This window comes from Numida meleagris, chromosome 5 (genome assembly GCF_002078875.1).
Source record: "Numida meleagris isolate 19003 breed g44 Domestic line chromosome 5, NumMel1.0, whole genome shotgun sequence".
Classification (NCBI taxonomy): domain Eukaryota; kingdom Metazoa; phylum Chordata; class Aves; order Galliformes; family Numididae; genus Numida; species Numida meleagris.
In genome coordinates, this window is record NC_034413.1 from 3,423,989 (window position 1) to 3,440,193 (window position 16,205).

The 16,205-nt window shown below is 43.2% G+C and overlaps 1 protein-coding gene across 3 annotated transcripts in view; it reads right to left on the reverse strand.

Annotated features, from left to right (window-relative positions):
- The window catches only part of LHPP (phospholysine phosphohistidine inorganic pyrophosphate phosphatase), a 73,506-nt gene that overhangs the window by 49,670 nt on the left and 7,631 nt on the right, over positions 1–16,205 (reverse strand). For all 3 annotated transcript variants that reach the window (XR_002439501.1, XR_002439502.1, XM_021399508.1), the window contains exons 2-6: positions 12,854–13,041; positions 12,090–12,243; positions 9,379–9,442; positions 8,159–8,251; positions 384–475 (exon numbers count right to left, since the gene is read on the reverse strand). Coding sequence is in view for 1 of the 3 variants with exons in the window: in XM_021399508.1 (XP_021255183.1) it covers positions 384–475; positions 8,159–8,251; positions 9,379–9,442; positions 12,090–12,243; positions 12,854–13,041 (591 nt within the window). In the remaining 2 variants the exon portion in view is untranslated. The remainder of the gene's footprint in view (positions 1–383; positions 476–8,158; positions 8,252–9,378; positions 9,443–12,089; positions 12,244–12,853; positions 13,042–16,205) is intronic.

The window sequence follows — 16,205 nt, forward strand, 5'->3', positions numbered from 1 at the left end:
GTCTTTACTTGAGATGCATTTTGCAAATGAAAGCATCATCACGAACCCAGACCTGATGGCTGCTCAAGGAGGTGTTTGTTCAGGTGACAAATGGAAGTGTACATTGACGGCAAATGGGTGCCACCAACAGGTAAAAACCTGGAAAAGGCACAGAAATCAACCCACCAAACAGGTCTCATGCATTCCACCTGACGCACCATGCAGAAGGTGTACCAAGTTTGAAACTACAACTCCTTTTCTTTTCGAAATCAACACGCTGTGTGAGAATTAAGAGAACGGCGTAGCTTGGCCAAAAGGCAAGTGCAAAAAATCACTGAGCACGGGTATTTCCCCTCTTTCCACCATTACCCGGGTGGAGCAAAGGGTGCTGGGTGCACACTGACCTGTACTTCCCCGTCCGCACCTGCACAGCCCTCATCCCGCACTGCTGGGCGCCTCCGACATCGCTCACGATATCATCTCCAATCATGATGGCCTGTCAGAGCAGTGAAATAGGGAAAAATCGGTGTCAAGCGCATTTTATTTCTGCCATCCTTCACGCTCCTCTGACATAATAAACAGCTTGATTTGATGTTTAATACTGCCATCAGACAAATTAAACAAGATCAGATTGTCATCGTATTGATTAAACGTCGTTCTACCTTGAATATAATTCACGCGATAGCTCCTTGAGCAATATACCAGTGCAGTATACATCTGTACAATTTGTAATCAATCATGAAAATCAAAGTGATTTGGCACACAGTTCCAAGAACGTGTTGAATTTTATGAAGTTAGTCCTGTTCTGTTCCCAACCGCGCGTTTATGTTATGCTCCGAGTAGTTCAAATTAAGCTCACCTTTTTAAACATTTCCTTAAAATTGATATTCTAAAAGCTAGTCAAAACCTTAAGCTTGTGATCACTGAAATGTGTCACTTCACAGAGCTTGATTCCAACCCATTTTCAGGTTCATATAAAAATGTGGGAAGCCTTCCGTGGGTGTAAAATCTAATTTATCAATTTGGGCACAACGTGACCAATAAACTCGACTGAGCAAACTATCAGAAAAAGGAAAAGAGTAAGTTAAAGTAAGGAAAGTGTTGCTTTTCATACTACAGAAACTGCTTTCACATGTTGAAAGCTAAATCTTTCTAGCAGGCATAATTTCAGTTACCGCTCTAGCTAATACAAAAGCCTCTTCTTCCCCAGCCTTCACATGGAAACACCTCATTTTCACATAGCGTGCAAACATACAAGAGCGCTGGAGAGCTTTGCTTTTTGCAATCTGCAGGCACCCGTGCTCTCAGCACTCAGCACTCTGCAGCAGAAAGGAAGAGGGACACACGGACACCACAGGAAAGTTGTCTTGACAGAGCACATGCTCCTGCCTGAGCAGGGGTAGGTTCATCTTCCCAAAATTTAGGTAGCAAAGAGGCGATGCAATTTACCCACAGTCCACCTATTGTATAAGAGACACTAGCCTTACTTTCCAGATCCAGAAGAGCTGATGCCAGAACTGCTAGATCATCAAATCTAATCTCTCTTATGGCATGCACCTCTTATTTTCACCGAGACACCTCTCTTACTGAGCCCAATAGCTTCAATTTCTTCAGGATACAGCTTATGCTTGCTGAAGGACGTCCTGCAGAAAAGCATCCAGCCTTGGTGTGTGGACATCGAAACATAGGTTAGTTACATGATTAACAAAAAGCATTTGCATCTGATGTTTCCCTGTCTTTGTCTGGTTTCAGTGTTCAGTCAAAAGTTCTTCCTTTAGATTAAGTGATCGTTTGCTATCTTGTGCGTTCTCTCCACGAAATGAATTTTCAAAGTGTACAAAGAAATACTGTAAAACACTGTCCTACAGCTGAAACACATTTGCTCTCATTTCCTTCATCCCCCTCCCCACACTTGCAGTTCTTCCCTATACCTTTTCAGGTGACCCATATCCCCAAATAAGGACACCACAATGTGAAAAGAAGTTCCATGACAACCCAACCAGCACCATACACAAAGACCTAAACTCCTCCTCGCTGCTCTCCTGTTCCTACATCCATACACCCAAACTTTCCAAGCCCTCCTTGCCACTGCATCACAATAGGAATTCATGCTGCAATTGCTCTTTTCTGAGTTCATGCTTTCCAGAATAAAGTCTCCTCCTCCATGGCTGCAGCCTTTGAAATATGCTTTTGGATACAAACTTGCTTTGCACTGCTTCAGGGCATGAACATACCCACCTAGACTAGCAACCACCCTGCCTGTCCTGCTCTGTCCTCTCTTACCTCTCACTACACCAACCTGTCTCACCATCACAGTTCCAGTACCAAATCCTGGTGGGACCCGAGGCAACACCTTACGTGGGCATTATTTTCCCCTGCACACGTGCATACCCTCTTCCTCCTTCTGTGACCCCAGGGACATACAGGAAACTGTACTGAGTCCTCTTTAATGCTGTCAGGCGGGGAGCTGCCCTGGGACTGAGCAATGTGTGCCACGTGTGGGCCAGGGGCCTTACCTATGCAGCTGGAGGGGCAAGCTCAGCTCCTCCAGTGTCACCTCTACTTCAACAAAAACTGCAGTTCCCCCTCTGTAAGCTGTCTGCTGGGCAGGACTAGGTTAAATATATGGAAGTCTAAAAGTACTGAGGCTCCAGAGCTATTTTTATTCATTGTCTAATTACAACAGAACCTTCTCCTACTTATCAAAGAGCACGTGAAGGAAATCTCAGGATATACCTAAAGCCCATCTAAACAGATTATTTTGTGAGAGCCTTCATGCGCCTATGGTGAGATACGTACATGCACATCTGGAACAGCTTCAGCTGATAAAACACAAATCCTCTTTTGAGTAATGCATCAGGTACAGCATGCAAGATTACATACAGTAGCTACCAGCCCAGTTCATCTTTCATGTTGTTTTTAAATACCATTCATGTGAGGGATTATCATCATCCCTCAGGTGATGGGATGTAATAGGCCATCCCTGCAAGTCAAGGCTCATTTGTCTGGTTTCATGCCGAAGCAGTTTATTTTGAAGCAGTTTATGTATGCACACCCTTGCCTCATTCTGCCTAGGAGCAAAACCTCTGCAATCACCCTCTGAGAGCTTCTCTAAGGAGCAAGGAGACAAAGACTCGTGGGAACACAGAGCTGGGGAAACGTGGCCATAGGGAAGGAGCAGCAGGAGGCTTTGGGACAGGAGGCATTGCCCACAAACTGCTTCAAAGCCACCACACAAAGGAGGGCTCAGTGCTTTTTCATCCTTTCATTACTGGCCCATTTTCCTTATCTACTCTGCTCGTGGAAATGCACGTGCTCCCAGAAAGATGCAAGGTTCCCTGCAGATAGCTCACCTTTCCCTACCACTGCTCCAAACAAGCGTGAAATGAGGAAGAGCTGATTACAAGTAATGAGTAAATAAAGCATGTATACACAGATGAAGAGAATGGAGAGAACAGAATGATGGGAGCGATTACATTTCTCAAAACAGCTTGGGGGGAAAATTGGTAACAGTAGTTGGCTGAGAGCAGTTTTGCCAGGTTCTGGATTTTTTTCCTGTTTTTTATCTGCGTGTATACCCTTTGTTTTCACTCCTGGGTCCTCAAAACACTGGAAATGAACTTGCTCTGAATGCAGGAAAGGGCAGAGTGGGGTGGCTCCCAGCCCCGGGGACAAGCTTGCTCACCAGGGCTGTATTTCACTCCATCCAGGCAAGTTTTCCTGCAAGACACACAGCAGCTCTGCAAGTGCAGCTGCACATGAGCAGCGATGCCTGTCCAGGCCAGCTTGTGGCATACGCATACCAAAATGTACTCCAGCCCCGGGGGATTTCGCAGATTTACTATCGGTGAAGGGCAATAATCACTAAAGGAGGAGCAATTATTCCCAAATCATTTAGGATTTAAAAAATCATTGGCAAGAAGATAGAGGTCAAAAGGTGCGCCGTCGAGGGAAATAAAAAAAACTCTACCTGTCAAACCTGGGTTTAACTTCCTCTCTGACTGCAATATGGTAAGAAGAGAAAGAAATATAAAACTGAAAGGTCACATACCCACTGAAAGCAGGAATTGAAAGATCCCATTTTGGGTTCAAATTTTACATGGGGACCACACCATTCATCTATTCGATCAGTCTGAGGAAGGTATTGTTTTACGTCAGCTAAAAAATTATTAAAAAGGGCAAGAATGGGGTGGGACATCTCTCTGGCTTTAAGAAAATCACTGAAGAATTAAGGTGGGTGTAATTTAAATTTCCCTAAATCGTACAGCTGATGAGAGATGGTGTGTGGCTGTATGCCTATGATAAATAAGGCAGACACGTGCCAAAGCTGAGCGAAGCCATTGCTACCGAATAGTTCCAGTCAAACTCAAGCCTGACCAGCAGTGATAAAGAGGAAAATGATCCCAGCTGGACAGACGTCTGTCGTGCAGACATCACCACCAGGTCGGCAGTCTCACTCATGTCACCACAACCCAGAGCTGGACTGAGGTGGGGACAGACCCCTCTCACCACCAGCAGCAGCCAGTACCGACACGGACAGCTTCCGAGGTGTGGGAGGGCAGCCAGTGGGAACCTTGTCTCTTTTCTTCCTCTCCAGATTCTTAGTATTCACTAAACATCAAACTAAAAAAACGTTTGATCAGAAAAGGAACTATGGAGTGTGAAAATAAATGAGGGAGAAAGATGAGAATATTCCGTATGACCTAGCCCTTACTCCCTACTACCCAGCCCTGCCTGCGTTGCAATGCCCTACTTACTGGGAGGAGCTCACACATGGCATGTTAGAGGCTGAGGTCTATGGAAGGTGCAAACACAAAGATTCACAGAGGGAAGAGTATTTAACACGATGAATGATTCTGGAGCCGAAAGTATTTAAGCCAAAGCAGATTTTTGCTATAGGCTTAATAACCAAGCTAAACGTGCCAACAATGTAAATAAAAAAAAAAATAAAGCCGCTGCACAAAATCTTGACGATGTATTAAGAGCCTTTGCACAAGAAATACGGTGCATTTACTTTTCTCCTTATTCCCCATGGCCCAGCTGGTAATCTCCTAGGCTTCAAGATCCCGTAATACTGTTAATTACATTTCTATCCGGGCTGTGCAAACATCAAACACACATAGGGCATCACCTGCGGCCTCTGACCTCGCAGAATTTGTACAGCAAGGCAGGTGAAACAGGAAAAGAAATACAGGACACCTCCGGGGCAGATTTCCAAAGCGCCAAGGCCTGCCAGGCTTTCAGCAGCACGCAGTGCTTGAAACTTCACACGGCTGTTTAACTCTTGGTCCCGAGATGGAGAACCTTCCCGTTATCCTGGTGATGGGGAAGGGATGAACACAGCAGCAGATCTCGGGGTGACCCCGCTCTGCTCTCACACACCACTGACCCCCACCCGAGGCATGCAGGTGGCAGAAACGGAGCTGGTTAACTACTGGGAGCTTATGCACTCCGGTATGACTTGCCATAACTCCGGGCAAAGCGGGACCATTTGCTACAGATAGAACTTTTTTACGGTTATATAAAACTAGGGGAACCTTAACATTATTTAGGTTTTACTGTAAAGCCGTAAAAATCACCCACTGTTACAGCTGCCTTAAAACACACGAATTAGGTATCTCGGTAACCTTTAAGATGTGTTATTCTTTGTCGTACTACTGAATCATAAGACAAATCTGGTTACCTCTAAGAGGTTTAAATTTCCAATCTATTAAAGTAATACTGGCAATCTGTTATTTCTAGGCCATTGAGGAAAGGTTAAAATGAAAATTGGACTACAGGGAGTTCCTCCCATTCTAAGTGCAGGTTGAAAACATCTCGGCAGCAGAAGGTAAAGTCGGGGTCTCGGTAAGAAGCAGTTACCAAGGGAAATGACTGGTGATAACTTTATTGATTAAAGCGGCTTGAGAAATTTAAGGTTCGCCACTGTCTGGCATTACTGTGGTGAGACAGCTTTATTAAAAAGATATTTCTCATTAAAAGCCAGGTAAAAGAAAATTGTAATGTGTTTTCAAAAGCACAGCTCCTCTAGAACGGTTTAATGATGGTACGGATTAAATGCGTTCCACAGGTGGAATAAATGACTGGCAAACATTTTATAAAATTAAGGCAAGTAAAGCCAGTCCTCACCTTGCCATTCCAAAGCCGTAAAGCTCAGCTGGGAGACAGATTAAAATGTAACACAACGTGCTACTGATTAAGGAACTTACTGAACAACGTGCCCCGAGTTTTCGTTATTTTGTATGACTAATACAACCCAAAAAATCTGCCTCAAAAGGACATTAACGTTGCGAAGTTAAGCACTCAAAAGTTAGGAAAATCCACGTGCTCTTCTGTAGTTTGTTCCTCCTAAGCATAGTAGCTTAGTGACAGCAGCATGCTCTGTTTTTCCACAGCTGAGAGCACTGCTTGACCAGGGACGTGGGGCACAGTGCTCACCTCCTGCTGAGGCGCATGCACCCTTCATCTTCATGCTCTCAGAATACAAAATGCTGCACCTACAGATTAGACTTATTATTACAGATTGATGACGTTTAACACTAGAAACCGTCTGGGAAGCAAAATCTCTGTCTGAATGATAACGCCAGGGGGTAGCACCACAAAAATCCAGCAAACAGCAGAGTAAATAAATAACAATCTCTGCGAGGGACTGTTGCTGCTTTTTTGTACCCAAAACAAATTCTCCTGAAGTTGATGGGAACCACTCCCCAGGGCTCCTCCTATGGGACCATTTTCACTAGCTTGGTGATGCATTAAATCATTTGTTCAAATCTGGTTCCCTGGGCAACAAGAAACAAGAAACTCGTTGAAAAACGAGGTGTGGTGTTGCAGCCCAGTGTTGAAACATATCCCTGTAATGATGTTCTCCACAGTGGCAGGGGCTGACACGATGGCAAGGTGGGTAAAACAAAGCTTGAGGACCACCACATCATCTACCTATGGAAAAGGGCAAGCAATGTCACTATGCAGAGCCCTGGAAAAGCCCAGAGCAGCATACCATTCACATCTCATATAAGCAGAATGAAAACAAATCTTCATGCCTCTGATTGAGAGGCATAGAATCCAAGGGCTGAGCTATGTATGTTGGCTATTTTTTTTCTTTGTTCTTTTTTTTTTTCCCAGCTACTTTTTCTTCAAATGCCATTCTGTTTCTGAAATGGATTTTTTTGGCCTGTTGGTTGGATGAATGGATTGGGTAATTGCTCAATATCTAGGATGTTTTGTTCAGGCTGAGCTATCATGTTATTGGGAAGATATTGACAAACTGAAGGCAGTAGAGAAAAGAGCCCCATGCTGGGTTAGGGGGCAGAGGGACTGAACCACAAGGAAAGTTGCTGAGAGCTAAGCACACAATTTTAGTAAGAGAAAACCACTGTAATGATAAGGATCCTGGAGACAATTGGAAGAAGAAAACATCCAGGAAGGAAAACAGTTATTTTTTGGTTGTTACCTGGAGTAAAACTAGAAAGAAGGATATATAGTTTAAATGGAGATCATTTCATTGAATCTCAGAAAAAGCTGCCCGCCTGCGAGATCTACTAGGCCATGAATACTGACCCTAGGGTACTTTAAAAAGCCTAGTTGTTTGCTCACTTAAAAACTCTCTGGACAAAACATGGATAAACATGGAGCAGGGAACACTCCTGCACAGGGAAAGAGATGGATGAGATGGCCTACTAGGTCTTTTCCATCTTCTCGTTCTATAATAAAGTAAAACTCAAGCACACAGTGAATTACAGGGCCATAATTTCATCTCCAGGCTCCAGGGACCTACAAGCCACCCAAACTTCACTCCTGTTGTTTATGATGTCACCAGAAGCCCGTGATGGAGTTATTACCTTGTAATTCACTGCCGTCTGTTAGTCATTTCATACTCATCCTTATGTCCTGTGCGATATAACAACAGATCAATAAAGAGGGCACAACTATAGGGAGGGAAAAAATGGGCCATGCTAAGTAAGCAGGGAGCATCCCACACACGCAGTGTGTTTCTGGAAAGCCTGATGAAACCAGTAACACCAGACGAGATTAGGGCCAGTCAGTGCTTCCTGTTACTTCTGTCTCTCCCTTTAGCAAACGTGATAGCAAAGAAAATAACATTTTAGCAGCAATTCCACCTCGCTGCAGCCTTCAGAGCTGCTGTTATCTTGTGAAGCACAACATCATTCAGAACCATTACCTGCTCTGGCAGAACTCCCATTTCTGCTAGGGCTGACTCAAAGAACGCTTTTGCTGGTTTTCCCACTACCTCAGCTTGAACATCACAAGCATACTGAAAAAAAAAGAGAGACACAGATAACACTATTAAGATCAGAAAAGGATTTGTTCAACTCCGTAGCTCCAGTCAATTGTATAAAAAGCATGTGATTATTGATTTTTGCCCTTAAATAACTGGATGGGTTAGCAGATGAAGATAACTATCTGATAGCTTGGATAACGGGAGTGTTCAGTGCTCTCTGTCAAAAGAGAAAATCCTCTTGAAGCATCTCGAGTTACAAACCTGTTTTGTTCTCTGTTGTGACAGCAGCCTACCAAGCCAGTTCCAGTATCCCTGTTTAGTAAGAGCCTCGCTCTGACAGAAATAACAAATATCCTTCACTTTAAAAGACGTGGAGAGTTCATTCAATCTTCCTGCATACTTTTAATGGTTAAAATAAACAGTCTGAGTTGAACACGTTTGTTCTCCAGCAACATGCTGACAACTTGAGTACATAAAGCATTTCTAGCCTGTTGCATGAGGATGAAAAGTCCAAACTTTTTGTAAAGGCAGAAAATTTCTCCAAAACTCATACTGATACAAATCAATGTGCTGCAAGCATACGTTACAACCACTATCTTCTGTGTTTGTATGCTCCCCTACCTTGTTTTATTCTCCACATTCACTCTGTATGCATTTTTTTAAAATCTCTATGCAAGCCTATAGAAAGGAGAGTAATGATTGTCCCCTTTTCTCACCCTTAGGTCAGTTTATCTACAGGGTTCTGCACAGACTTACTGCTTAAAAGCAGGACTGCACATAAGCATTGTGCTGAATAAGGACCTTATGCTGTAAATTGCTAAGGGCAAGGGCTGTGTTAACAACACTATGGCAAACATCAACAGACCTTCAGTTTTTCTTGGATATCTTGCAGAAAATATACCATGTTTTTTTCTTTTCCAGTTCCTTCTTTCAAGGGCCTCACTTCCAATAAAGATATTGTGATAGTAAAAGTTCACATTTTAAGTACAGAAAAATGAATAATATAAATCCAGCCACCTTTAGAATGCAGCAAATGGGTTTCAGTCTGTGGAAACTTCCTCCACCAAGGAGAGTAATTACAGATGATGACCCATATTTATGCTGGTGACTCTTTAACAAGGTGCACAGAGCGAGTAAGCATAATGCAAGCTATAAAATACCTCTAATGCCTTCATATATGCTCCAACATCAAGTTTCAGACCATCAGTTTCTTTATAGTAGCGTCTGGAAATGAAAGTGATAAAGTTCCAATGAAATGAAAATGTTGGCAGTTAAATCCAAAGAAACTACATTTTATTATTTCTCTGCCTATACAGATGTCCATATGGCTGCAACAAAAAGTCAAGTCATCAGAAACCCTGAAGCCTTAAATTAGCACCAGGAATTAAGCAAAGGGCAGGCTCAGCACCGTGCAAAGATTTCAGACCAGGTGCCCATCTGGCATCTGGGACGCAACTCTACTCGTTTGAAGGGATTTCCTCAAGTTTATATTAGGGATGGATTTGCCCCGTTTTCTACTTCACAGAGTACCAGTTTCTCACAAAGGACAGCAGTTACATTGCTCTTCCTTTGGTCGGAGGCAGAGGTACCCCTTGGTAGATGCAAGACCTCCTTAGGTAAATCTGAGACCCTAGGCAGGCGACCATCATTGCTTGTCATCAGCCTTCACGTGCCTTTACTTTTATCAGGACTGAGAAAGTCCTCAAAGCTAGATTTTACTCCTTCTAAAACTGTTCCTACTGCTATGAAGTTCACAAAATTAGTTACTGATTTTACGGCGTTTTTCTGGAATAACCACTCATGTTAACACAGGTCTTCTAAGCTCTCCTGATCAGAGCAAAGACAGGTTTCTGTATGACAGGAAAAGAGAGTAGGATGAGCAGTCAGTTAAGATTTTATGCCTTATCCTTCTGCCATTTTCGATTATTCAGCACAGCCTCCTTTTAAAATGACCACTTGACCTTTGCTAGAACAGCCATTAACCTTCTATAGTCTAGCGTAAACAGCTTAATTTTCTGACAGTGGCATGACAGAAGAAATTACAAAGCCAATTCCCACTCTCGGCCCAAAACAGATGCTAAATGTAAATCACTCCATTTTCAGGAGGAGGGCATTCTGCTTCAGTGACTCTGACGCTTTCCTTTTCCATGGAATGAACTAAAACTTCAACAGAAATCAACCAGGTAGAGGAGCTGCTCAGGTCCTACCACTTACACTGATTCTGCACATGAACAACAAAGCTGACTTGTGGTTTGTCGTTTTTTTTCACATGACTCTTGGCATCAGTGATGCATCTTAGCCATAAGCTGTGAAGCAATTCATCCAGTTTATAATCTCCATTCATCAGGCCCAAGAACTTGCCTACCAGAGTAACTTATTCAGCAATTTCTGCAGAACTCTTGTTTGCAGTATCTAAAGGTTTGATCGTAGAAGAGCAAAAACTGAGCTCAGGAAATCCAAGCATGGGCTATTCTTCGTTAAAAAATAAATAAAAATAAAAAAATAAAAAAACCCACATCCCACCAAACAAACTGTGGCTCTGCTCTAGAGCTGTCTATACCAATGAGCAACTAAACAAATAAACACTTTCAAACGCACAGGGTACAAAGTCATTCCGGCGTTGCTCATGTTGCAATCTTAAAGGTTGATTCTGTATTTCATTTTGAAACATGGTGTGCTGCAACACAACATTTTACATACGTTAGCCATCGTGCTCGTAACAGCTCTTCCTTACCCTTCTAACCAAAAAATTGTATGGACTTTTTTTCCCCGGTTTATAGGATCGGAGCGTGTGAGTGAAAGGATTGGCAGCACAATGGATTTAACTGCTCCTCGCTGATAAGATCTACCTTCTGGATCAATAACCCACAAACTCAGAAGGGCTTTCATGCTCATTATGGTCTATTGAACCACTGAAAAAAAAGTCTCTACGGTTTCCTCAAACTAAACATGCATATTCTTTTTTAAGCCCATACACAGGGCAACAGATAAGAATAACTCCTCAAAGGCCCCTGGGATTTGTCGTTATTCAGCGCTGTCATTAATAACCACCTGTTCACAATCTCAGAACACATCTAAATGGATGTTTTAACTAAAACATACAAAATTCCCGGACTGGAATTTTTCCACCTATGAAAATAAGTAGTCAAAATTTCACTTTAATGTTCAGAGTATAATTAAAAATATCTTTTGACACTCGTACTATCAAAGCAACCGATCCGTCAGCTCAAAAGCAGAGGTGCTTTTGCAGTCTTCATCACAGATATCGGCCAAGCCATTTCTCAGTATATCACTGGGCTCTCCCCTTAGGTCTCCTCAGCCACCACGCTTTGCTTGCAGCCAGAAAGCCCCCACCTGTACTACAGTTTCAGTGGAGTTTGGGCACTGCAGAAAAATGACCATCAACAACTGTAATTCAAGAGATGCCCCACCCCGTGCACCACAGAGACCTCCTGACAAGTATTTGCTAAGTTAGCTGGAGGATTCAGCATAGCATGCTGAGTGATTCCCAGTGCTCTCTGCAAATCTGCACGGGGATGAACTGGGTCTCGTCCCAGTTAGTGCTGCATCCATAGCACCTTCTACCTTCTCACTCCAAGTTCTCACATCTCTGGAAAGACTACAAAAAAGTGACTCAGGACAGGAGGCCAAGTTTGGTGACTGAATTATGATCCTCAGTTATCCACTGAGGATCTTTCATCGACAGATATCTCAGCAGATCAGCCCCTCCACTTAGACACATCAATGAACTGCTTAGAAGTTGGCAGCGTGAACACCTATGCCAGTACCTGGCTCCCACTAAGTACAAAGGCATTGGGTGAAATTAAAAAATAGAAAGACGAGAGGAAGAAACAAGCAGTGCTCAACTCACCCTTTTCCAAGGGAGATCAAAACAGGCTTCTCCAATCCAATCAAAACTCTGAAAGCTTCATTAAGGTTTGCATAGGAGAAGTTTTCTGCTGCATCTCCGATAACCACGCAGTTTGGGTTTGTTTTATCAATCTCAGCAAATTCAGGGACAAGATCTAAAGAAAAAGAAATCCACACATTCCTTACCATCTCATATCCTATCCAAACTGACGGTTTTCTCATAGATTTGTGTTTCCTTTCATCCATTACTCAACACATTAAAAAAAAAATAAATACAAGTCTGAATCAAATAAATAAATACAAGTCTGTTCTTCAGCCTCCTTTTATTCCTGGCTAGATGCTGCTATTCATCACAAGAAAGAGAAAAATAAACCATTTCCCACTGTTGCCTGAGCTCCCACCACCCACTTCTAAGTGGCTCAATACACACAGGCATCTAGACCTGGGGACAGCCTGTTTGCAGGGAAGTTTGCTCTTAACCTCCCGCACTATTATTTACTGCTCAAAAAGATCTCCCTGCAAAAAGAGGCCTCCTTGGCTGTTGTTTTGCCAAATCACTCCATCAGCCTGCCTTCACTGCACTACTGATGGAGATCACACTCAAGCCACACTGTTACGGTTTTTCCAGAGTCTTATGACTAAAGAAAGAACAGGAACACAGCCGCTAGGAGCTATTCCCCCACCAAGCTATGGGACTTCACTGCTCTGTCACAAATGCCCACATCCCTCTGGGTTGTCCCCACCCAAGTCCCAGTGGTGTCCCACCATCGTGCACGAGCAGGTGCGGCCTCAGCCCACGCTCCTTCAGAAGGCGGCAGGCTGCTGGTGCTGGAGCGGTGACTTCAGCCACGGAGATGTCAAAGCCCAGGCCCTGGAGCTTCTTCACAAATTTCTCTCGGGTCGCTTGTGTTTCATTAGTGCAGAACCGCAGCTTCAGGCCGGACGCTTTGATCCTGGTGAGTAAAAGCAGCAGAAGGGTTAATTGGACATGGGAAAAGAGCTGGGAATATCGGCTTTGCTAATCCACACATAACACGGATAATGACAATAAAAATGTAATGATGACATACCAGAACAGGAGCAGGATCCCTTACCATGACCGTGTGGGCATCCCTACAATGCATGGTATTAGGGCACTACATGTGCAGAGCCCCTGCGTAACATGGAACTGCCCTTCTGGAGCACAGCTAACACCACGATGGTGGCAGCACTGGTGATGGACACGGTACCCAGGATACCTCAGCCCGCCATGCTCACGTTCCCTCCATGCATCAAAAACCTCCAAATCCAGTTCTATATCACTAAAGCAGTCCTGGGATGTACCTACACACTAACTGCACAGCCATGAGTACAGGAGCTGGTGCCATACCACTATTAGCATTTTAACTTGGATTTACACCTTTCTGCTTACTGGTCATCTGCTGCTTATCCTGGAGGTAACAGCACACCTTTGCACTTCTGTAAACTCCAGGCACAAGGCCTGCTAGTTACACTGTGCTACAAGAATGATGCTTTTATCAATGCAGGGATGGCTTCAGTCACATTTATCACGCAATCTCTCATAAAACACCTGCGCTGCCATTTGTTGGGTAATCCTGAAAAATAGAGCACTTTCATTGATTTATTAATAAATGTTTACAGAAAAATAATGTTTTTGACTTCTCAAGGGAAGAAAAGAAAATATGGCCTCAAGTGCCCAGAGCCAAGGACACCGTTCCTGTGGATCACTGCCCTGCATTCTCATGCAAGTTCTCTGCCTCACAGCAATTTTGCTTCCTCACCTGCAAACAAAAGTGCTAGTAGTACACACTGCACAGCTCTTCAAGCGTCTGCAGAAACGTAACTATCTCGTCAAGTTTTCATTGTCACATGAAAATCAAACGTTTTAACCATTCTTTGCTGCACTGCACCAGAATCACCTCACAGCGCCAAGCTAACGCCTTGGGATTCACCAGGTTGTGGTGACCCACTAGAGATATCATGGAAAGGCCTCTTCTCCAAGGACGAGCTGTCTGCCTTTTGGAAAGTCAGCATATTTCAATGTGGTCATGGCAAAAGAGAGGCCTTTAAAGTCTTACCTCATTGTTTTTCTTCATTTCTGCCAAAGGGACCCTGACTTAGTTCCTCAAATGTATTAAAATGTCTAAATTTTGCTAGTTTTAGCGTAAATATGTACATAATTATCTTTGAGGACCTGGACCTGAGCTAACGTAGGTTTGGATACCTAGGTAAGTTTGAGGTTAGGCTTATTAAATTGTTACTAAATGATTATTACTTGTGTGTGTGTGTGTGTGTGTGTGTGTGTGTGTGTGTGTGTGTGTGTGTGTGTGTGTGTGTGTGTTAGGAAGAAAAAAGGCTTTCCTATCAATCAGGAAATCCTCTGCACTGATTCTTAGCAAAATGCATGGGTGATTTTTCTAGGGAAGAAGTTCCCAACAGGTTGATGTAAACACCAAAGCCCAGAGATAACACATCTGATGAAGAACATTGCATCCAAGAATTCTTAGAAATCCAGTCCTGATCCAGAGAGCCCCTTCTGCTCATTAAAGCTGCATGCCAGCGTCTTCTTCAATAACACAGGTGATTCATTTCTTTCTTATTATTTGTCTTTCCTAATCATAGGTATGTGAATTATCAATTACACTTAGTGTTTAATTGCCCTTCATAAAGATAGCTTTTCTATTTTAAATTAGGCAGTTAATATATTGTAACTAATAGCATCCACTTGTACATTATAAATATATCTTCATTGATTGGAGCAGTGAATGTGAGATTCGCTCGCAAGTTAATGAAGCAATTGAGTGAAGAAGCGCAGGGTGTACCCAGGGAATAATTATTGTTAATGAATTATGATGTGACCTTCTCAGAACAATGAACAATTGGTGTGACAGCGAGATGACAGTATTCCACATCTGTTATTCGAAACACGGTTTCAGCTGTAGTTAAAAAGCAAAGCAATGTAATTTGGATGCATCAACTTTTAATAGTGTGTGCTGTTGTTAAAATATATATATATTCTAGAGGTAAAAAATGCCATGATTTATGATTGTCTGGGAACAGATATTTGTTGAATAAGAATCTATTCTCTCTTCTCAAAGGTCAATGAAATGAATTCAGGAACACCACTAACCATTGAGTTGCACAGACAAATAAATGCGCCCAAATTGGTCAGCTGGTTGAAAGCAAAGACCAGCTTTTCCTGCACTACAAATTCAGCTTCTTTTCAGAATATTAGATGAAAACCACAGCTACACTTCTAAAATGCATGACAGAAGTAGACGTACACTGAGCAGCTCCCGGCCTTGTGACAACCAGCAATTATCATCCTACAGACAAACATAGTTCTTGGTAAGAAGTAAGGCCTAGAAAGAGTCCAGCCAAGTTGGCCTGAAAATGGGAGTTCTTTGGCTGAAGCACAAAGATAGCTCTCAAATGCATCCAGGAATGCCAATAAAAAAATCTACAAAAACTCCTGATTCTACAATGAAGAGTTATATGTACATAAAAACCTTTTCAGTGAAAGCTCAGCTGTTCTTCCCAAGTTGGTGTCCCTAAGAAAAGCCCTCTGTGAGCTCTCTGCCAAATCCCTGTGTGACAGAATCACACCCACTGGTAACTGCATGGTCATATACACAACAGGACCGGTCCCTCACTGCTCAGCACGCAGACCGTGATGGAACTGTAGGCTCTGCTGCTGAGTTTCAGGGGAAACCTTGAGTTTCTGAGCTGATGCAGCAGTCAGAGCTCACACTGTAAGAACCAGAAGCGGAGCGTGTTACTGCACCTTCTAGCACTGCCAAGTGTGGGGATGCTGGGAGAAGAGAAAGAACAAAATTTGCGATGTGATGCTTTGTAAGTTAAAGAGCAATGGATTAGATGCTTGCAAGTAGAGAAAAATGAGGCAACAGAAGATAAAGTACACAACAGACATTCTATCCAGATCTGCAGCGTATTACGGAGTTATTGCAGGAGCAGAGGCATAAGCTGGGAACCCAGTCAATAAGGTCTTCTGCTGACTCCACGTATCACAGCTGTGAAACTGATCCCAGAAGCCTCAGAAATCAATCCTGATTAGGGTGCAAGCCAAGTGCCTAACAGACAGGGCATCACTCCATGC